This window comes from Schistocerca nitens, chromosome 6 (assembly GCF_023898315.1).
Source record: "Schistocerca nitens isolate TAMUIC-IGC-003100 chromosome 6, iqSchNite1.1, whole genome shotgun sequence".
NCBI classification, from domain to species: Eukaryota; Metazoa; Arthropoda; class Insecta; order Orthoptera; family Acrididae; genus Schistocerca; species Schistocerca nitens.
This window is the reverse complement of record NC_064619.1, coordinates 217,503,156-217,526,799: the sequence shown is the minus strand read 5'-3', so window position 1 is coordinate 217,526,799 and position 23,644 is coordinate 217,503,156. Positions and strand designations below refer to the sequence as shown.

The 23,644-nt window shown below is 44.2% G+C and overlaps 1 protein-coding gene across 1 annotated transcript in view; it reads left to right on the top strand.

Moving 5' to 3' along the window:
• Positions 1–23,644, top strand: part of LOC126263289 (zinc finger SWIM domain-containing protein 5-like) — a 134,463-nt gene that overhangs the window by 62,484 nt on the left and 48,335 nt on the right. Inside the window, exon 3 of the mRNA XM_049960375.1 lies at positions 1,850–1,977. Coding sequence (XP_049816332.1) covers positions 1,850–1,977 — 128 coding nt within the window. The remainder of the gene's footprint in view (positions 1–1,849; positions 1,978–23,644) is intronic.

The window sequence follows — 23,644 nt, the reverse complement described above, 5'->3', positions numbered from 1 at the left end:
GTGAGTGATGTCCTTAGGTTAGTTAGATTTAAGTAGTTCTGAGTTCTAGCGGACTGATGACCTCAGATGTGACGTCCCATAGTGCTCAGAGCCATTTGAATTTGAAGCCTGCAGTCCCCTGCGAGGTCGAGCCTACCTGCTTCTCGCTTGCGAAATGTACGCTCGGAAACACACACACACACACACACACACACACACACACACACAAAGCCAAAAAATTGAAATAGAGAAGTAAACCAGAACATTATTTCTGGAAGTACGGCAACTAACCAGCTTTTGCAAAAAAGGAAGGAGAAACAGCGTGTGACGTCCCATTACGAACAGACTTGCATGTCTCCGCAGACGCGGATAATCGCGATGTATCAACTGATATCCACAATAATTGTGTCTGAGTGATAAGACCAGTGTCAGTATTACGATTTTTTGTCTGTTTGCATTACACGCACTTGAATATGGTTTGGTATTAAATCAGAGAGTGTATCAAAGTTTCCCTTAAATACACTTCCGCGGTGGCCGTGCGGTTCTGGCGCTGCAGTCCGGAACCGCGGGACTGCTACGGTCGCAGGTTCGAATCCTGCCTCGGGCATGGGTGTGTGTGATGTCCTTAGATTAATTAGGTTTAAGTAGTTCTACGTTCTAGGGGACTTATGACCTAAGATGTTGAGTGTCATAGTGCTCAGAGCCATTAAATACACTTACAAGTGCACAGCGCAACTCTTTTATTACACGGAGAAATGTAGGACATTAAAATTAAATAAAGTTATATGTACCAGTACTGCAGACATGTACCCCGCAAACAAACAAAAAATTAACTTCTTAACTATATTTTTCGAGCTGATAAGTAAAACATTGATTACCCACCTCAAATGAATAATTTAAACAGGGTTCCTTCCCTTATTTTGTGGTCCAGCGTCCATTGTAAAGTACTATTCCCACGAAACATCTAAATCTGCTACGTTTGATGCAGGGTTCATATGATTTATGGTACGTGATGTGAGGGTTCAGTTACATTAACTCCAGAGACTACCTCAATTATACTGTGGGAATAAATTTATTTTTGCTCTGATTGTGTTTTCTCCGTGAAAAGCGCATTGTTTTGGGTTCCTCCGTAAATAATTTCGTGTGATATTCTGTGACATCGTTTACTGCATAGAGTGCCTCTAGTTACACGAGTTCAGGTCAGTCTATTAAACAAACCATTATTCTTTTTAATGCCGAAACCTGTTTCGGTATATTTTTGGCCCCGTAATTGGGTATTTTATTCAGGTCTTATTCTGTAGAGTGATATTTTGTGTAGGACATTCTTTGTATTATTAAAAAGCTTGCCATAGCTATTCTCGTAGTACCTGTTGTCACCTGCACGCTCATCTGTTGTAGAAATGCACACAGTTCATGGGCATGTTTTAATTGAAGCTCACTCAAATTAAAAATAAACACCTGGTTTTTGTGTGCATTTCTACAACAGATGAGCATGCAGTTGATGACAAATACCAAAAAAATAACTATGCCAAGCTATATAATAACACTAGGAAGGTCCTAGAAAACATATTCTACAGAATAAGACCTAAATAAAAATACCTACTTATGATGCCAGAAATACGCCGAAAAGTGTGTGACTTTAGAAAGAATAGTTGTTTGCGTGACAGACGGACCTGAACTTCCAACATTTAATTTGCAAACCCTGCTGCTTTTAGAGCTTTAAGATGAACCCATGATGATGTCTATTGTATTTTATGTTCTGAACTATGTACGACTAGTAGATCAGCTGCAAATGCTCTGTAAGACATTGGCTTAGCTGCCGTCTTCCACAGTGTGTGCCAAGATCTGACGACAGTGCGTGATGTTACAGGTGCAAGATCACGTCGGTGACATGCAGCTGCGACACCAAGGACATTTTCTGGTGCCAGCACGTGGTCGCGCTCTCGCTGTACCGCATCCGCAACGCGGAGAGCGTCCGACTCAGGGTCCCAATCTCCGGTAAGTAACACACTGTTGACGTCCCGTTCATTGCACGCCCTTACAGCTCCCACCAACAGGAACATACAAACAAGGTCAGAGTCGTGTCGGATTGTCACAAGCTAGTCCAAATCCAAATACTGACGTAAAAGGCAGGCACCTGGAAGTGGTCCGATGAAGATCCAATCTCACTCACATAGGTGGCCTCAGTGAGTATGTATATATTTAGAGTTGCAACGATTCGTGATGGGTAGTAGTGCCTTAAGGGGAGGTTTACTATCTTTGGCCTGAAAAAAGCATGTTCTTTCAGAATTTTTTTCTCGGGATGTGTTACAGATTTCAATGTCAGATTTGGTCAAAATGTTCATTGATATTTCCTCTACAAACTGGAATTTTTTCGACCGGAAATGTCGAAGAGCAAAGGCGGAAGTGCCGTCGGAACGAAAGAAAATTTCGATGTAGACCTCCACGCGTGGTATGTTACAGGTCATCCGGCTCGTCTGAAATCAAAATTGAGTTGACGTTGGCGAAGTATATAAGATTCTTTAGGAGTTGTACATCGCGTAAGTTATTTGGACCATAGGAAACAACATGGCGGTCATTTAAAAAAAATAGGGTTTTTTCATCGATTTTTCGACTTCGTCAGCCAAGTAAAAATACACTCCTGGAAATGGAAAAAAGAACACATTGACACCGGTGTGTCAGACCCACCATACTTGCTCCGGACACTGCGAGAGGGCTGTACAAGCAATGATCACACGCACGGCACAGCGGACACACCAGGAACCGCGGTGTTGGCCGTCGAATGGCGCTAGCTGCGCAGCATTTGTGCACCGCCGCCGTCAGTGTCAGCCAGTTTGCCGTGGCATACGGAGCTCCATCGCAGTCTTTAACACTGGTAGCATGCCGCGACAGCGTGGACGTGAACCGTATGTGCAGTTGACGGACTTTGAGCGAGGGCGTATAGTGGGCATGCGGGAGGCCGGGTGGACGTACCGCCGAATTGCTCAACACGTGGGGCGTGAGGTCTCCACAGTACATTGATGTTGTCGCCAGTGGTCGGCGGGAGGTGCACGTGCCCGTCGACCTGGGACCGGACCGCAGCGACGCACGGATGCACGCCAAGACCGTAGGATCCTACGCAGTGCCGTAGGGGACCGCACCGCCACTTCCCAGCAAATTAGGGACACTGTTGCTCCTGGGGTATCGGCGAGGACCATTCGCAACCGTCTCCATGAAGCTGGGCTACGGTCCCGCACACCGTTAGGCCGTCTTCCGCTCACGCCCCAACATCGTGCAGCCCGCCTCCAGTGGTGTCGCGACAGGCGTGAATGGAGGGACGAATGGAGACGTGTCGTCTTCAGCGATGAGAGTCGCTTCTGCCTTGGTGCCAATGATGGTCGTATGCGTGTTTGGCGCCGTGCAGGTGAGCGCCACAATCAGGACTGCATACGACCGAGGCACACAGGGCCAACACCCGGCATCATGGTGTGGGGAGCGATCTCCTACACTGGCCGTACACCACTGGTGATCGTCGAGGGGACACTGAATAGTGCACGGTACATCCAAACCGTCATCGAACCCATCGTTCTACCATTCCTAGACCGGCAAGGGAACTTGCTGTTCCAACAGGACAATGCACGTCCGCATTTATCCCGTGCCACCCAACGTGCTCTAGAAAGTGTAAGTCAACTACACTGGCCAGCAAGATCTCCGGATCTGTCCCCCATTGAGCATGTTTGGGACTGGATGAAGCGTCGTCTCACGCGGTCTGCACGTCCAGCACGAACGCTGGTCCAACTGAGGCGCCAGGTGGAAATGGCATGGCAAGCCGTTCTACAGGACTACATCCAGCATCTCTACGATCGTCTCCATGGGAGAATAGCAGCCTGCATTGCTGCGAAAGGTGGATATACACTGTACTAGTGCCGACATTGTGCATGCTCTGTTGCCTGTGTCTATGTGCCTGTGGTTCTGTCAGTGTGATCATGTGATGTATCTGACCCCAGGAATGTGTCAATAAAGTTTCCCCTTCCTGGGACAATGAATTCACGGTGTTCTTATTTCAATTTCCAGGAGTGTATTTATAGTTGATGGATCGGAATAAACGTAGTACAACTCCTAGACAATTTAGTTAGCTTCGTCGGAATCAAAGAATCATGCGACTCAATTCAATAGATTTGAAGTTACCATACCGGCGATAAAAAAAGTCATTTCGAGAAAAACGCGTTTGAAGTTTTGACTACATATAAACGCAATATTAAGCAACTTACGTTCAATCTGCTATTCCGGGTCCATAAACTAGTTCTGCTCGATTTGGGCCATCCCGCGCTGCTCCAGAGCCGCCCGAACGGCCGGTGATAATCGGTTTTCCGCCGCTTGAATCCGGTGGTAGTCCGAATTCTTGGCGAACTGCGTCGAATAGAGACTCAGGGTGACATCCATCGTTGTCATGGTCTTCAGAATTGCTGAATACCCTTCGCTGGAGCTGCTCTCTGCCAGGAAAGTCGCAATCTCCACAGTCTTCGCACCAGAATGCAAAAGCTTGCGGGCTAACTTCCAAACACACGCGTTCAAACTTTCATTTGAATTTTGTGTATTTCCTCCCAAGCACCGGTACAATAACTCTTCCTCCGAAAGAAAAAAACTGGTGCGTGAGAAAGGCCGATTTCAGGCAGTTGCATTTTTTTGTTCAACCGCGAGTAACAAACATTTCCGTTTCGTATTCGGTAAAACCGTTTCAGGTGTGGATTCTAAACACTTTTATGGATCCAGAAATGCAATTTTAAAAAAATATTTTTTTTGAAGCAAAAGATAGTAAACCTCTCCTTAACGTTGCCACCATACGATCGTGTTATTACGCCTGACAAAGTATATGATAGGCGAGCGCTGCGTCAGGATCGTGTGCACTGCGAAGGGCAACGTTATCAACACTAGACAGAGTTTGAAAGAGTTGTCATTGTGGGTCTCTTGTGGGCGGTTTTTTGAGTTGTGTGGTATTATATGATGTAGTATTGCCTAAAGAGATTAAATAACCTGCGGTTCGCTAATGATATTACACTACCTGCAAATAGTAAAGAATAACTTAAAATACTGGTTAGCGAACATGTGTCAGTCTACTATGTAGTTGGCCCTAAAAGTGACCCATGATAAAAAGAAGAGGGAAATATATCTGTTGGGAGTACGCAACTTCAGAGGGTCATAGAATATATCTATCTGGGTCAACTGCTAAATATGAAAGAAGATCTAAAATCAGAAGTACAGGGTGATTCAAAAAGAATACCACAACTTTAAAAATGTGTATTTAATGAAAGAAACATAATATAATCTTCTGTTATACATCATTACAAAGAGTATTTAAAAAGGTTTTTTTTCACTCAAAAACAAGTTCAGAGATGTTCAATATGGCCCCCTCCAGACACACGAGCAATATCAACCCGATACTCCAACTCGTTCCACACTCTCTGTAGCATATTAGGCGTAACAGTTTGGATAGCTGCTGTTATTTCTCGTTTCAAATCATCAATGGTGGCTGGGAGAGGTGGCCGAAACACCATATCCTTAACATACCCCCATAAGAAAAAATCGCAGGGGGTAAGATCAGGGCTTCTTGGAGGCCAGTGATGAAGTGCTCTGTCACGGGCTGCCTGGCGGCCGATCCATCGCCTCGGGTAGTTGACGTTCAGGTAGTTACGGACAGATAAGTGCCAATGTGGTGGCGCTCCATCCTGCTGAAATATGAATTGTTGTGCTTCTTGTTCGAGCTGAGGGAACAGCCAATTCTCTAACATCTCCAGATACTGTAGTCCAGTTACAGTAGCACCTTCGAAGAAAAAGGGACCAAAAACTTTATTGGCTGAAATGGCACAGAAAACGTTCAGCTTAGGCGAGTCACGTTCATACTGAGTTGTTTCCCGCGGATTCTCAGTGCCCCATATACAGACATTGTGACGGTTGACTTTCCTGTTAGTGTGGAAAGTTGCTTCATCACTAAACACAATCTTTGAAACGAAAGATTCATCTGTTTCCATTTGAGCAAGGATAAAATCACAGAAATCGATTCTTTTAATCTTATCAGCTGCAGACAGTGCTTGAACCAATTTCAGATGTAAGGTTTCATAACTAACCTTTTTCGTAGGACTCTCCATACAGTTGATTGTGGAATTTGCAGCTCTCTGCTAGCTCTGCGAGTCGATTTTCCTGGGCTGCGAACAAATGCTTGCTGGATGCGTGCTACATTTTCATCACTCGTTCTCGGCCGTCCAGAACTTTTCCCTTTGCACAAACACCCATCCTCTGTAAACTGTTTATACCAACGTTTAATACACCACCTATCAGGAGGTTTAACACCATACTTCATTCGAAATGCACGCTGAACAACTGTCGTCGATTCACTTCTGCCGTACTCAATAACACAAAAAGCTTTCTGTTGAGCGGTCGCCATCTTAGCATCAACTGACGCTGACGCCTAGTCAACAGCGCCTCAAGCGAACAAATGTACAACTAAATGAAACTTTATAGCTCCCTTAACTCGCCGACAGATAGTGCTTAGCTCTGCCTTTTGTCGTTGCAGAGTTTTAAATTCCTAAAGTTGTGGTATTCTTTTTGAATCACCCTGTATTTCAACGTATTAAATTAGGGTGGCAAGCTTATGAAAGATACTCCTCTGTTTTGAAGTCCAAAATGTCGGCCGAGCTGAAGAAACCAGTTTCCGACCAATGTATACTCCCAGTAATAAGGCCGTGAGGCATGGACATTAAATGAGTTCATTGTCAGGAAAATAAAGTAACCCAAAGCGGAATGGAAAGTTCATTGTTGGGCTACACAACAAAGGAAGACAAAAAGAAAGCAGTTGTCAGGCAGACAAAAAAAAATCAGTAACAGAATGGCAGAGTGAATACCTTGAAATGACAGTGGGGTTGTCATTTCACTTGGAGAAAAGATGGCAGGTGGTCAAAACAAGTACTAGACTGGTGCCCAGTTTACCAAAAAACACCAAGGACAAGAACACCGGAGAGATGGGAAAGAAACTTAAAAAAGATAACCGGACTGAACCGGCAAGGGGAAGCTCAAGATAAACAGAAATGGAAGAACCTGCAGGGATCCTATGTTGCTCACCGGCTCAAAGAGGCCTCGTCACCAAGTGATCGAACTGGCTGACGATGATGACGACAATGATTACTTAAATGATGGCGAAATATTTTCATTAAAATTGTTACGTCTTACTAGACCTTATTCTCCCCATCACCCTCTCAAGTCTAAATAGTCCCTTTAGGAGTGAAAACACCTGTTCCAACATTTTTACTACTTTTGAAATGCATAGTGGGAGTCTTTTGGTTAGTGTTTAGTACCCACTGGGATTCCGCGCAAACCTCTTCCATTGTATCAAACCTTCGCTCTTTCAACTTGATTTCATCTTGGGGAGTAGGAACAAACAAATCATATGGAACTACCTCTGTCGAGTAAGGGGCGTGGGGAACAACTATCATCTTATTTTTAATCAAACATTCCTAACTGATGTACGTTGTGAGTCATGGAATACTCAGTCTTTGGTAGACCACTTCTGCGGACGTTTCCTCTTCATTTCCTCCTTCACATGTCTTAGAACCCTTTAGTGATCGTCTGACCACTTGAATGAGAACTTAATGCCGCTCTTGATTTGTCGAGCTGTTTTTACCCAAATTGAAGAGGCCTCTTCCAATGCGACGATTGCTGCTTAGTTTCAGGGACCTAGCTATCTTTCGTAACTAGTGACAACCTCTGAAAGGAAGTTCGGATGGTCTTTAAGTAGTTGTCTAAGTTCCCTGCAGACTTCTACGCGATGTTGCTTTTGATCGCCTCGAAGCAATCGTAGCACAGACTTCGTCGCAGTCCTTCTCAGGTTCAGTTCTCCTGATATATTACATTTATATGTACCATACGTTCCTCCCAAGATGCTGCAGAGGTCTTGGACGGTCTGTCTACGATCCTGCCGAATCAGATCTCTCGCTTTCCATCTTTTGTTCGATGAGTGACGTTTTATTTCATTTCCTGCTCTGCTTCGAGCTGTGTAACTGTTTTTATCTGTGGGTGTAATTCACCAGAGGAAACCAAGACAAGGCCGTGTACAACACTATACAGGGTGATTCAAAAAGAATACCACAACTTTAAAAATGTGTATTTAATGAAAGAAACATAATATAACCTTCTGTTATACATCATTACAAAGAGTATTTAAAAAGGTTTTTTTTTTCACTCAAAAACAAGTTCAGAGATGTTCAATATGGCCCCCTCCAGACACTCGAGCAATATCAACCCGATACTCCAACTCGTTCCACACTCTCTGTAGCATATCAGGCGTAACAGTTTGGATAGCTGCTGTTATTTCTCGTTTCAAATCATCAATGGTGGCTGGGAGAGGTGGCCGAAACACCATATCCTTAACATACCCCCATAAGAAAAAATCGCAGGGGGTAAGATCAGGGCTTCTTGGAGGCCAGTGATGAAGTGCTCTGTCACGGGCTGCCTGGCGGCCGATCCATCGCCTCGGGTAGTTGACGTTCAGGTAGTTACGGACAGATAAGTGCCAATGTGGTGGCGCTCCATCCTGCTGAAATATGAATTGTTGTGCTTCTTGTTCGAGCTGAGGGAACAGCCAATTCTCTAACATCTCCAGATACTGTAGTCCAGTTACAGTAGCACCTTCGAAGAAAAAGGGACCAAAAACTTTATTGGCTGAAATGGCACAGAAAACGTTCAGCTTAGGCGAGTCACGTTCATACTGAGTTGTTTCCCGCGGATTCTCAGTGCCCCATATACAGACATTGTGACGGTTGACTTTCCTGTTAGTGTGGAAAGTTGCTTCATCACTAAACACAATCTTTGAAACGAAAGATTCATCTGTTTCCATTTGAGCAAGGATAAAATCACAGAAATCGATTCTTTTAATCTTATCAGCTGCAGACAGTGCTTGAACCAATTTCAGACGATAAGGTTTCATAACTAACCTTTTTCGTAGAACTCTCCATACAGTTGATTGTGGAATTTGCAGCTCTCTGCTAGCTCTGCGAGTCGATTTTCCTGGGCTGCGAACAAATGCTTGCTGGATGCGTGCTACATTTTCATCACTCGTTCTCGGCCATCCAGAACTTTTCCCTTTGCACAAACACCCATTCTCTGTAAACTGTTTATACCAATGTTTAATACACCACCTATCAGGAGGTTTAACACCATACTTCGTTCGAAATGCACGCTGAACAACTGTCGTCGATTGACTTCTGCCGTACTCAATAACACAAAAAGCTTTCTGTTGAGCGGTCGCCATCTTAACATCAACTGACGCTGACGCCTAGTCAACAGCGCCTCAAGCGAAGAAATGTACAACTAAATGAAACTTTATAGCTCCCTTAATTCGCCAACAGATAGTGCTTAGCTCTGCCTTTTGTCGTTGCAGAGTTTTAAATTCCTAAAGTTGTGGTATTCTTTTTGAATCACCCTGTATACTGTCACCAGGTAGAGAAATGATCGTCCGAAGAGTACACAAAAATTAGTACCGGAAAACACAGCCACTAGAGTGAGACAGTGAGTATATGGCAAAATCGGAAGGCGGCTGGAGAACGCACAGGTCGATCGTTCCTGGCAACTGTTGCTCGTGCGTCAGTATTGGTCACGGGTTTCCTCCACGTGACCATCTTTTTCCGTTGTCCGGTTGTGACGCTGTCAGTGCCTCCAGCAGTTGGCACGTGAAACGCTCTTCGTCTCGGCCTCGAAGATGCCTTGGCGTTGCGCGGAGTCTCACTTCCACTCTCAGCGATGTGTGGCGCGCAAGTCACATTTCGCGACATTGATTAGCGAGTAAACTTTTATCAACGTATCCAGGTCATTTCTACCCACTGATTGATACACATATCAAACTTTTTAAAGGAAATTTCCGAACTTTGACTGTTTGTTTCGATCCTCATTCATTTCACACTATCGTGATTTCAGCTTTACAGCCCTTATCAGTTGCAAAGCTGAACTAAACGTCAGTAAAATGTGTGGATCGTATAGTGCATGACATAATGTGAAGAATACGAAAATCACTACATATTTAAGGAGCCTTTCTTACAGACATAACATGTTCAAATGGTTCAAATGGCTCTGAGCACTATGGGACTCAACATCTTAGGTCATAAGTCCCCTAGAACTTAGAACTACTTAAACCTAACTAACCTAAGGACATCACACACACCCATGCCCGAGGCAGGATTCGAACCTGCGACCGTAGCAGTCACGCGGTTCCGGACTGCAGCGCCAGAACCGCTAGACCACCGCGGCCGGCACATAACATGTTCGACACGTCTAAATGACAGATCATTATCGAAATATTACAACATATAACTATCGTGTACACCATTGTTCGCATTACGTAATGTGAGCCGAACTAAAAATAAATAGTGCGTCCGACATTGTACATAGTACAGACAATTCATCACGCTGTATTGTGTTTATGACGGCCGAAACAGTGCTGCGGCCACTCACCATGTTGACACAACTAACGTTAACGTCTTCGTAAAACACATGATATAATCATGTGTTGTACACGATTTCATCTCACACCAAGCCAAATAAATAATAGTGTTTCCCTTTGTGCAAATGCCATTGGCACTACAGACATCATATAGCTCACACGGAGGTGTTGCTTTGTAACTGAGGTGGTTTTGGCAAATTTTAACGTTAATTTATGTATGGACATGATTTCTACATGCCACAGCACTGTTTCGGTCGCCATAAACACAACAAAATGTGATAAAAGTTTTACTGTGGTGTACAGTCCCAGCCGGACTATTTATTTTTGGTTCGTACTAACATCCTGTAATGCGATGACTGGTATACATAACCACATACATATTGTCAATTTCCTAGGATGACATGTCATTGCCGGTCGCTGTGGCCGAGCGGTTCTAGGCGCTTCAGTCTGGAACCGCGCGACCGCTACGGTCGCAGATTCGAATCCTGCCTCGTGCATGGGTGTGTGTGGTGTCCTTAGGTTAGTTAGGTTTGAGTTCTAGAGGACTGATGACCTCAGATGTTAAGTCCCATAATGCTCAGAGCCATTTGAACCATTTGATTTCTCCTTGACTCCTTGTCTCTTTGAGATAGTACCCTGTCTCTAATAGACGTTGTTGTCAAGTTCAGATCTTTCTTCTAGTTGAGGACAGTTTCGCTCGCGGTAGTGGCAGACTTATTTGGAAGTGGAACTCCCCGCGCAGCTGTTGGGATGCTCCTAATACAGCGCGGCCGAGCTGACATACTCATCATCAAGGACGAGCAGCCGACACGTGTGCCAGAAATGGAAAACAGACATCGTTTGCTGCTGCTGCTGCTGCCGCCACAAAAGCTGCTCGGAATGCCTGGCAGTGTACCAGCATTTTTTTTTGAGCACGTCGCTGCCAGCGCTTGCGTTAACTCTCTGCTCGTCGCGTTACGATTGCTTCACCGCAAAGCTGCCGAGGACGAACCAATGACGGACGACACTACAATGTATTCCAGCACCAAACGCGAGTGAACGTCGTCAAAACCTGCAATGAACCAAAAATATGTACTCACTTCTTCACAGTCTTAGATAATCTTTCTTGCAAAATGAGATGTAGCTACCGTGCTTGCGCGGGGCTGTAACGTGGTTGTGTTTTCAACCTACGACGAAGGTCACACGAGTTACGTTTCTTCTCGGAGCGGGAAGCAGTACAGGACGAACGGCTGGAATGAGCTTTCCCTTTGAGCAGTCACCGGACAGAATATTCCGAGCGAACATTGCAAAAGGATAGGCTTCAATAGGACATTATGAGTCGTTACCTCGCTAAAGACTATGGCTCTTAGCGGGACATAAAGCTACACGTTTTCAATAGTCCAGACAACACAGAAACTGGGCAGTAGCTAACTAGAGGCGTCTAGTTGGTTTAAGCCGCCGTGTGTGGTGGACATAGTTCTGGCTGGAGGTGGTTCTGTGAACATTCTCGGTGCGCAAATGTCCCGCGTTCTACTTTTTCACGCGAGTGTGTTGTGACCATCCTGTCTGCCAGGACGATAATATCCGTGTTCAAGGCGCTGGATGCGTACGTTCCTGGTTTGAGACGAACACTCAGACAGTCTACCTTATCTCGATTGGCCTGCTCAGTTACCAAGTCTTAACTCATAGAAAATGTCTGGATTCAACAGCACAGTGGGTGAAACTATCAATTTAACATGTCCGCAATTTGATAGTTCTACGGCAGGGGTGCTCAACATTTTTAGTCTTGAGATCTTCCACGTGCAATTTAGTCCATTTAGATTTCTACTGACTTAAAAATTCACAAAGGTTTAAGAGCAAAACACTAATGTAGCAAAAACTAACCATCTGAACTACACAAAACACATAGTGTATTTCTCTCCATCAAAAGTTGTAGGCCTACTATTCAATTTTCACGATATTACACATGTGAAAAAAATTAACATATACACCATCATAAATGTTGAAAAAAGTGTGATGAGATACTTGGCTTTACATATCAATGGCAGATTTATTATAATCTGGTGAATAATTTGTCAGAGCCAACTTTACACAATCTGAAAGATGAGGATCAGTCACATTATTTTTACACTTAGATTTCACTATGTTCATCGTTGAAAACGTTGCCTCAGATTGATCAGTTGATCTAAAAAAGAAAAAAACATAACATGTGGCTTTTACACTCACTAAATCACAAAAGTTATCTTCACTGTATTCTGAATTGAGTGCAATGGCATTTTGAAATGGAATTATTTCCGTTCACGTTCAGTGTTACTACAAAAGAAAAGAGTACTCATTTTACTTGATATATCTTCCACATCCACTTTTTGTAAAGACTGAGCTATGAAAGATATGACAGGTTCCATTGCCTTAAAATCTGAAAATCGATCTATTTTCAAACTCTGTCCTCAGTGCTGTCAGATTGGCCGACTACTTCTTTCCAGCTTATTGATCTGATGACATTGTTGATCCAACAGTTTTGACTGTATTTGCGGAAAGAATTTCACATGTAATTTCTGTAGCTGTGGCATCCAAAGGTCAAGTTTTTGCATGAAACACTTTATTAGAGCAGGTAAGAGTTACGATGTTTTCGTGTTTTCCTTGAAGTTCTATGTTTAACTCGTTTAGTTTTACTGCCATATCAGTTACAAATTCCAGATCCAACACCACCTAAAATCATACAGTTGTCAGTTAATTTCCTCTCTCTCAGACACATAAGATTTCATCGCTGGCAGGAGTTCTCTATGTCTGTTTAGAACCATACGTTTACTCAGCCATCGAACTGCGGTGTGCAGTAGCAGGTCTCCATATTGGCTGTCCAATTCTTCTAATGGTACTCTAAACTTGCTTCTCTGTTGGACTGTGAGCGAACTCAATTCACAGTTTTTTCTTCTCTGTAGTGACTATGAGCGAAATCAATTCACAGTTTTTGTGACAGTACTCATAAGACTGTCAGTTATAAAATATGTCCACAAAGCACTTGCTGAAGAAAGTTTCGTCCTTCGCAGTCAAGGTAACAAATTCTTTGTATTTGCCTATCATGCAAGGCGCTCCATCAGCAGCAATAGACGCAAGTTTCTAAATTATCGAATCACATTCAGAAATTAGGGATTTGAATGCAGTGTAAAAATCTTCTACTCGTCAAGTATCTTCAAAGGTCAAAATTGTAAGCAAGTATTCTTTTACACTGAAATCTGAAAACATCAACCTTACAAAAATTATAACTTCACTGCATCAGCTCGAACTACTGACTCGTCTAACTGCAATAAGAAACACAAGCAGGATTGTAAATCTGTAATCGGTTGACCTTTTGTATTTTCCGCCATTAATTCCACCTTTTCTTGTTACAGTAGATCTTGACAGAGCCATGACTCTGACAGCTGATATTATCTCTGACGGCTGATATTATCTCTGACTTCTTTCTAAGTGTGGAAAACAAGTACTCACCAGAAGGTTTCTTCTTCCTCATCTCACTACAAACAGCTGCTTCGGATTCGAAGTATTTGTGAACTGTTCTAAAATCGCGTTCAGTATTTCCCTTTTCAGGTACGGCTAAAGAAGCATTTCATATCGTGGAAGTGGTGTGTTTCCCTGTGTTTAGCTGCATCCATTTTTCATAAACTGATTACTAAGTAAGTACTGTAATTTAGCTACATTATGGCTGAGTTGTGCTGTGTGTGTTGTTGCGCTACTTTGTTCGCGACTGTTTGAAAAAAATGGTTCAAATGGCTCTAAGCACTATAGGATTTAACATCTGAGGTCATCAATCCCCTAGAGTTAGAACTACTAAACCTAACTAACCTAAGGACATCACACACAGCCGGCCGTGGTGGCCGAGCGGTTCTAGGCGCTTCAGTCTGGAACCGCGCGGACGCTATGGTCGCAGGGTCGAATCCTGCCTCGGGCATGGATGTGTGTTTAAGTAGTTCTAAGTTCTAGGGGACTGCTGACCTCAGATGTTAAGTCCCATAGTGCTCAGAAGCATTTGAACCATTTTGAACATCACACACATTCATGTCCGAAGCAGAATTCGAACCTGCGACCGTAGCAGCAGCGTGGTTCCAGACTGAAGCGCCTAGAACCGCTCGTCCACAGCGGCCGGCTGCGACTGTTTCGAAAATGAGTGATGAGCAGACGGTTACTTGACATGAAAGTACAAACAGAAATCTCAGTTTCGATAACATGAAGTATTTAACTGATCATTACCTCTGCCGATTTGTTGTTTGTAGAAGCTCGAAAACAGAGATCTGTTTTGCCCACTGGAAGCGGAGCTTGTTCGTTAAAGGCGGTGAAAAGCAGATGGAGACGAAAGAGGCGGAGACAGTGATGTCAGATTTACAGCATACCGTGTGAAACACTCATTGTCAACAAACTAGTGTTTTTTTTTCAAAAACAGCTCATTTAAGCAGATATCGGACAAATGTTTTGAAAGATAGACTCATAACGCCATGTAGATCGACCGACTGAGCACATCTACTCTACGGGATGTAATCATCAGCAGGATGTGGCATACCAGAAAACTCTTTTGAACCTGTGGTTCAGGCTAGAGACGGTGTTACGCGATATTAGCGTAATATTTCTTCAGTAAGACTAATTTTTTGTCCGATGTACAAAGTTCTTGTTGTTTGTTAATTTCATCTGTCGTGAATATTAATTATTTAGGCACCACATGACGGAATACATCACTATCCGTTGGACACCCACTGTTAGATAAGGCCTCCTTTAGACTTTTCATGCATCACAGTCTTCAGTTATGCACACCGATGCTGGTTCTGCAAGTTTTCTAATGTCATCTGATCGTCTTCCATTAAGGTCATCTCCTCGGTCTTTTCGGTGGTTCCTGGCATCCAACAAAGAACTTTCTTGGTTCATCAGATATACATTCGAATGACTACTTGACCCCACAACTGTATTTCATTTTCATTACAGAAAAAGTTGCGTCTTCGGCTCAAGCCTGTTCAGAGAGAATTTATTTCTCGCCATATCCCTCTTAGTACGAGGCCTGTTCAGAAAGTAAGCTCCGATTGATTGCCAAATTGAAACCACAGTGAACATCAGAAATGTTTTACTTGTAACAATTAGCTACACCTTTCAGCTACTTCTCTACGTAGTCGCCGTTCTGACTTAGACTTTTGTCATAGCGTTGTACCAACTTTTCAATAGCCTCATCATAGAAGGCAGCCGCCAGTGCTTTCCGCCAATTCTCCACGCTGGCCTACACCTCGTTGTCTGTGTCAAAATGTTGTCTTCAAAGACAGCGGTTCATGTGACCAGAGATGAAACTCAGGAGGAGACAATTGCGGACTGTATTGTGGGTAATCTCACATTTCCATTTGAAAACGATGCAGGAGCATCTTCATTGCCCCTGCAGAATGCGGCTGAGAATTGTCTTGAAGAAGAAACAGCACGACAGTTATGTAATGTTAGCTGCATAGCTTCAGGCGAAATTTCTCACCAGGCCCTCGTACTTGGCGGCAGACACTATTTTCTAGACATCTTTACGCACTCACTGCGAGCTCAGAAATGAGAAGAGCGACGTGATGCTAACTGGGGTTATACTAGAGACACTACCCAACACATCTGTGCAAAGCTTTATCGGAGTTTCATAGTCGTTTCCATTTCGCGACCGATCGGAGCTTACTTTCTGAACGCCCCTCGTATATGCCAACAAGTTCGTCTCCATTGCTCTCTGAACAAACCTCAGTTTTTGAATGGTTTTCACATTAAAATTTTATATCACAGTGCCGTAAGTAAAACCACGTCAGAAGCACTTACTGTAAACTTTCTCGGCGAGACTTTACGGGAGCTATGTTTTAGAAACTCTGTTTTGTTTACCAAAAGCACTCTGCGACATTTCTACTCTTTCGTTTCATCTCTTCTGCTGATCGCCTAGTCGTTGTCTTCAAATATCCTAAATATAGAAGCTATTTAATTCATTATATGACTTCATTGTCAGTTTGTAGTATTTTCTTTTCACGATAGTGTTTAAACACAATTTTAGATTCGCACTTCATTTTCAACCCTCGTTTCAGACATATTCTATTACGTTTTTCTGTTTCTCATTAAAGTTTATGCTCCCAAACAGTACAATGCTATCATCAAAACAAAGGCGTTTCACGTATATTACATTAAAACATTTCATTACTACGTTATTCCCACTGAAGTACATGAACGCTTCATTTGGGGCTATTGGGAGTAGTTTTGTTGATATGGAATCTCCTTGCCTGATTGCATTATGAATTTCCCGGGACAAATGTAAGAGGCGCTATAGCAATTGTGTATGTGTCTTTCCTGTTACGGCAGACCACCTACATCCTACCAAAGCGGTAATTTTGTAATGTAAAAGCAATATTTTTGTGGGCAGTAATCTTCAGTCACAGTCTGTGGTACCATTTCATTTCACAGCAAGACCCTTTGGCTGTTATCCGTGACACCCTTACAGCACATCGTTACGACGTTGATATTCTATGCCGCGTTTTGTTGGCCTTCATGGCACACTGCCCTGTGCTTACATTTCAGCAAGATAATGCGCGTCCGCACACGGCGAGAGTTTACACTTTCCGTCAACCCTACCTTGGCCACCAACGTCGCCGTTTCTCTCCCCAACTGAGAACGTATGAAACATTATGGGCAGGGCCCCGCAACCAGCTAGGGATTTTGACCATCTAAGGCACCAATCGGACATAATTTTGCACATCCCTCAGGAGAATATCCAACAACCTTGTCAGTCAATGCCTGCATTAGGGGCCGGCCGCGGTGGTCTCGCGGTTCTAGGCGCGCAGTCCGGAACCGTGCGACTGCTACGGTCGCAGGTTCGAATCCTGCCTCGGGCATGGATGTATGTGATGTCCTTAGGTTAGTTAGGTTTAAGTAGTTCTAAGTTCTAGGGGACTGATGACCACAGCAGTTGAGTCCCATAGTGCTCAGAGCCATTTGAACCTGCATTAGGGCCAGAAGTGGACCGACACGTTATTGACTTGTTCAATTTGTGACGGTCTTTCTCTTGAATAAATCATGCAATTTTCCTTGTAATTGTAGTCATCTGGTTGTCTGTATACACACACCGATTACCATCCCATTCAGATAATTCCATCGCTGTGCGTCCTATTTTTTGTCTTAGAATGGATTTCGAGTACACTGCTGGTTGAGTGAAAAGGTGCCAGATGATACGTAAGCAGACGGAGTGTGAGTGTGAGACAGAGAAGAGAGATCGGGAAGAATCCAAGCAGACAAGTCGAGTTTTTAGTCGAGATTTGTGCGCCCTTCTTCTCCGCCGCGTGTGACAGCACAGGATGGTGGAATGAACAGAAACATTACCTCTGCACGGACATGGCTGCATTTCTCTCGTGCGCTCACTGCAGACAGTACGATTTACGCAGTCGCTGGAGAATGCAAAACGCCGCGAAAAGCACGCGGAGAGCAGCTGAGGAGCGGTTGGTGGTGGCGGCAATGGCGGGGCTAGGAGGTGGTGGGGGTGGAAGGCCGCATGCCTTGCGCCAACTCCCCTGCCCCCCACTCCCTCCGCGCCGGCCTGCTACTATTTAATTAAAGCCGTAATTCTGCTGAGGGCGGGCGCCCAGATCGCCAGAGGCGCTGCGGTGGCGACATTCTGGCTCGCCCGCTTCCTCTGCACTGGTCTACAGTCCGCTGTCTACACTGCAGCTCCGCAACACTTGCTGCGAGCTATCTGGCTGCTACCCGCGACTCGTCTCTAGCTCGCCCGCACTACACATGTCGCACTGAACTATAGTTCTTCTGCACGTTACACTTTGAGGTCCGTGACAGCAGCAGCGCGCAGATCTAGCTTTAGTTACATTCCTGGATAATGAAACTCACTTTGGCCTTCCTGGTTTGGTTTCTCTGTTGATTCCCTAATAAACAAATGGCGAATGGCGCCACGGTCCTCCCAAGTGGGAAAAAAAGGCTCATTCCGCCGCCCATTCTTAATTGTATCTGTTTACAAAGAGAATTTACCCTGCCACAGTTTAGGTACATGAAAAAAAAAATGGTTCAAATGGCTCTAAGCACTATGGGACTTAACTTGTGAGGTCATCAGTCCCCTAGACTTGGAACTACTTAAACCTAACTAACCTAAGGACATCACACACATCCATGCTCGAAACAGAATTCGAACCTGCGGCCGCAGCAGCCGCTTGGTTCCGGGCTGACGCGCCTAGAACCGCTCGGCCACCGCGGCCGGCTTAGGTACATGAAACAGACACAAATATCAACCAATATTATAACTCCAATAGGTGGGCCTTCGTCAGCGGAGAATATAAATTGCACATCGTAATCTTCGGACAAAGCACGTGGCTTTTCTGAAAAACATGCCTAACCAATCCAGACGACAACTGGGATTAATGGGCCGACATTGATGCGAACACTACGACAAATGGCCTTCATCAGTGTCTATTTTTAATTACTATTTTATTTCAAAACACATTAACAGCGCGTTTTATTACTTATATTCCTTACATGTCATTTTCGATGGCCTAATGTTACCAAAATTTACTTCTGACGTTAAATAAACTCTGTTCAAATGGCTCTGAGCATTATGGGACTTAACATCTGATGTCATCAGTCCCCTAAAACTCAGAACTACTTAAACCTAACTAACCTAAGGACATCACACACATCCATGTCCGAGGCAGGATTCTAACCTGCGACCGTATCAGTCGCGCGGTTCCGGACTGAAGCGTCTAGAACCGCTCGGCCACCGCAGCCGGCTAAATAAACCCTGTACCTTTAACTAAACGCTGTGGAGTACTGCTGAAAATTAGATGTATGAATCAGACAATTAATGAGAAGGTGTTGAATCGACTTGGGGGAAAAAAAAATTATGGCACATCTTGACTTAAAGAAGGGATCGAGTGCTAGAACACATCCTCAGAACCAAGGATGTAGGTTGCAGTCATTATGCAAAGATGAAAAGATTTGCAGGGGATGGACTAGTCTTTAGATTGGACACAACAATAACGACGACGACGACGATTAGGCGACACTTAAGACAGCGTTTATATCCTATCTCACCAAAAGTATCCAGACACACATACGTAATACGGATTTGACCATGTCAGGAGAGCTCAGTCACTTCGATCGTAGACGACCAAACACAAAAACAGGAAGAAGGTGCAATGAACTGTGAAACAATAAGCAAAATAGAAACAGTGAACGTTCCAAGCTCAAGATGTGAACCATCGAGCTAATTTGAATAGCGACGGCTCCGTTGTCATATAGTCACTGTGCTGACTGCGAATGGGGAGATCAGAGTTCAGATCTCTTTTTTTTTTTTTCCACAAAATTATGAACTGTCTGTCTCGTCGCTGACGTATCTGTTCGCTTTATTCAAATCTGTATGTACGTCGTGGTGAATCTTCCGTTTGTAACAGCGAGGTGTAAGTAGGGGACTTTCAAACGTACGTACCTCCTATCTGTTCAATACAAGTACCACGTGTTATGACTCTTGCGTTCCGTTTTGGGAGTTCTGACTCCTGAATTCCTTTGTTGTAACATAGTTCACACCCATTTATTTGTTGTTTTCATTTCAGTGACAGGTGTATGCGGAATCTCACCTGCTCACTATTTATCACATTTTCTTGCGACGGTAGTATATTCTTACCGCATGATTCATATTCTATAACCAATGAGTAGTATGACAATTGCCAAGCTTACAGAAGGAGAACAGACACGTGAATGACAGACGGACAGTTCATAATTTTGTGGAAAAAAAATGGGGCACAAGGGAGATTTGAACACTAATCTCCCGCTTTGCAGTCCAACACACAACCACGCGGCCTCGGTTCTTGCAGTTCGCTCGACGTTGCACATTTTGAGCTTGGGCCGTTCACTGTTTTTATTTTGCTTCTTTTTTCACAGTTCAGTGCACCTTCTTCCTTTTTTTCATGCTTGATCTGTGTTCTGTTTTGATGGGCTATCCACTTAGCTATCTTATCACTAAATGTGGCAAGGGGGGGGTGGGACGATGAGAGTTTCCCTGGTGATTAACAAATCCATTACAAACATTTAAGCTCTTCTGAAGCTGTCCGAGTTGACTATTGGTGATGTGATTGTGAAGTGGCAAAACTACACCAAAATTAGGCACACATTAAGTACTGAAGGACAGGAAACGTCGAGTATTGTAGAAGGTCGTTGTAAAAACTAGCATGAAATCAACGGAAGGAATGTCTCGAGAGTTCCAAAGTACTACCAGCTAGCTCAGTGATCGTTCTTAGGGAGTTAAAAAGAATGAGGCATAATGATGCAGCAGCTCAGCCACATGTTCCGTAGTCAACGCTAAGCGTTGCTTGAGGTGATGTATACTCGACGCTGGTACACAGTGGATGACTGGGAACGTGTGACTTGGAGTGATGAACCTGTGGCAATGCGAGGGAAGGGTATGCTTTTTGCAAATACCTGGAGAGAGTTTTCTGCCATCACGTGTGACGCAAACATTGAAATACGGTGACGTGATGTTACGGTACGGGGTCGTCTTTCATGATTAGGTTGTGGTCCCCTTATTGCCCTAAAGAAAACGCTTACTTACTTTACTTTTTCGTGTCCGGAGATTTGTTTCAAAGCCTTTTAGCCCAATGTCGGGCCAAGTCCAATGTTTCTCTCTTCTCAAGCCATAGTTCGTCAATGGTACACCTTGTGGGGCAGATGGGACACTGTAGAAGGTGATCCATATCCTGAACTTCACCGCAGTCGCATTTGTTGTCTCCTTCGTCCTTGAAGCCCCATTTGACTAGGTTTGCTTTAACTGGTGCTACGCCTGTTCTGATGCGTTTCAGTGTTCCCCAAATCTTCCAGCTTGATGTACTGCCGCTGGGTATTTCTCGTGAGGCAGGGTAGTCCTTCGGCGCACGCGTTCCGTATTAATGACCATTAACAGGTGTCCGGATACTATTGATCAGATAGTGTGTGTCACTCAGGCGTTTGCCTCCATATAAGTGGTGAAAAGAATAAAAGAAAATAGAATTAATTTCACAACCTGGCCCAGAACTTGCCATCTTATCCTCGTGTGAGAAGCAATCGATAAACAGGGAATGTGTACTATATTAAATCAAGTATTTTGAGTTTAGAACCGTCTGCTCGCAGCTGAATAAAAGCGATATTTGTTTCACCAGTCGCGTATTAATTAGTGATAATTAGCGCAGTGGCAGGAATTTCGCGTGATAGGCCGACACCGCTGCACGCAGCGGATGTTTGGTGAACGGCCGTAGCGCGGGCCCGTCGCCGTCACACAGCCTGACGCAACCAGTTCCGTCACGCCCTCGCGCGCGCCACGGACGCCCCTAGTCACCACAGCTTATGCGTCCCGCACGACACAGCTGGCAAGTGGGAAGCGGCCAATACTGCCTTACAAGGCGTTAAGCTCCGAACAAAGGGATCCCACCTCAAATATTGAAAACGTACGATTACCTCCATTTTTGGAACAACTACCGCGTGCACATCGCAATTAATGCCGCCACGAAGTGAGGTCACATCAGACACGCCAGAATTAGGGTGAATTTTCGGTCCAGGAATACGCACTCGCAACAGTTCTTTGTCTTTTAAATGCGAAAACCTTAGGTTAATCTACGAGTTTACTGTAACCAGTCACAATATGTTTTTGATACCACTACACGTTTATAGGTTTAGACATTCATCATAGGTTTAGACATTCATCATCAACAACATGTGCATGTGATTGTGTACAACATTTGGGTAACTTGTAGTGTTGTTCCAGTAGTAATAGGCTCTGTTGACATGTACATCACATGCACTTTTGTATACATTCAAGGGTATACAATGCGTATGTCGTGTAAAAATCATCGGAAAGGAGTCTGTGACCACTGGAGACAGTGCTGCATGTTGTCCAAAAGTCGTGCGTACCCAACACATTCACGTGTTACTAACATAAATCCACTTGATGATGAAAGTTCAAATATCTTACGCGTAGTGAGACATGGACAGTTTGTGAACGGTTGCAGTAAACTTGTAGTTTCAATTGACTTTTTTGCCCCATAGTCTTCTTACAAACCACAGAAGTGGCACAATGGTTAGCACACTGGATTCACGTTGCGGAATAGCGGTGTTCAAATCCATCCAGCAGTCCAAAATTAGGTTTTACGTGGTTTCACAATAATCCAGTAAGGCAAACGACAAGGTCGGTTTCCTTCTATTTTTGTTATATCCGAGATTTGCTTTCCGTCTCTAAGGACATCCTCATCGACGGGGCATCCGTCGCCTTTTTACAACTTAGAAACTTGTATGAGGCCATCCAAACAGTCCCAGCGTGCCTGTGATCTGTTCGATCGACCGAATTCAAACTGTTTCCAGCTGCGTAGCACCATCATTTTTGTATCACCCAAGCTACAAAATCTGTATTCATAAGAGCCAGTTATGGGAGAGAAGTCTACACGAGAGGCCGGCCAGGGTGGCCGTGCGTTTCTAGGCGCTACAGTCTGGAACCGCGTGACCGCTACGGTATCAAGTTCGAATCCTGCCTCGGGCAGGATGGCCGTACCGTATGTAAAACCACAACCGCGGGATATCTGTAGAGAGATCACACTGCCCCGTCGTTAGGGGCAGCAGCCTTTTATGTATTTGCAATTGCAACAGTCTGTGTGATTGATTGTTCTGGCCTTAGTCATTATGGACTTGCAGTGTTCGTACAGCAAACATCTTAAAACAAGGGGAACTCACCCGTTTTTTTTTTCCCGAGGCACATGCTGCTCTGCTTATGGCTTAATGATGATGGCATCCTCTTGGTTAAAATATTCCCCTATTCGGATCTTCGAGCGGGGAATACTGAGGAGAACGTCGTTTTCAGGAGAAACAAAACTGGCATTCTAAGTGTCAGACCGCGGAATGTTAGACCCATTAATCGGATAGTCAGATTAAAGAATTTAAAAAGAGAAATGGATAGTTTAAAGTTAGATACAGTGAGGATTAGCGAAATGCGTTGGCAGCAAGAACAGCACTTCTGGTCAGGTCAGTAAGGAGTTAAAACCACAAAATCAAATAGGAATAATGTTGGAGTAGGCCTTATAATAAATAAGAAAAATAGGAATCGGGTAAGCTAGTGAGAACAGCATAGTGAACGCAGAATCGTAGCCTAATTGATTCGAAGCCAACGCCTACCACAGTAGGTAGACGTTTATATGCCAACTACCTCTGCAAATGATGGAGAGACAGAAG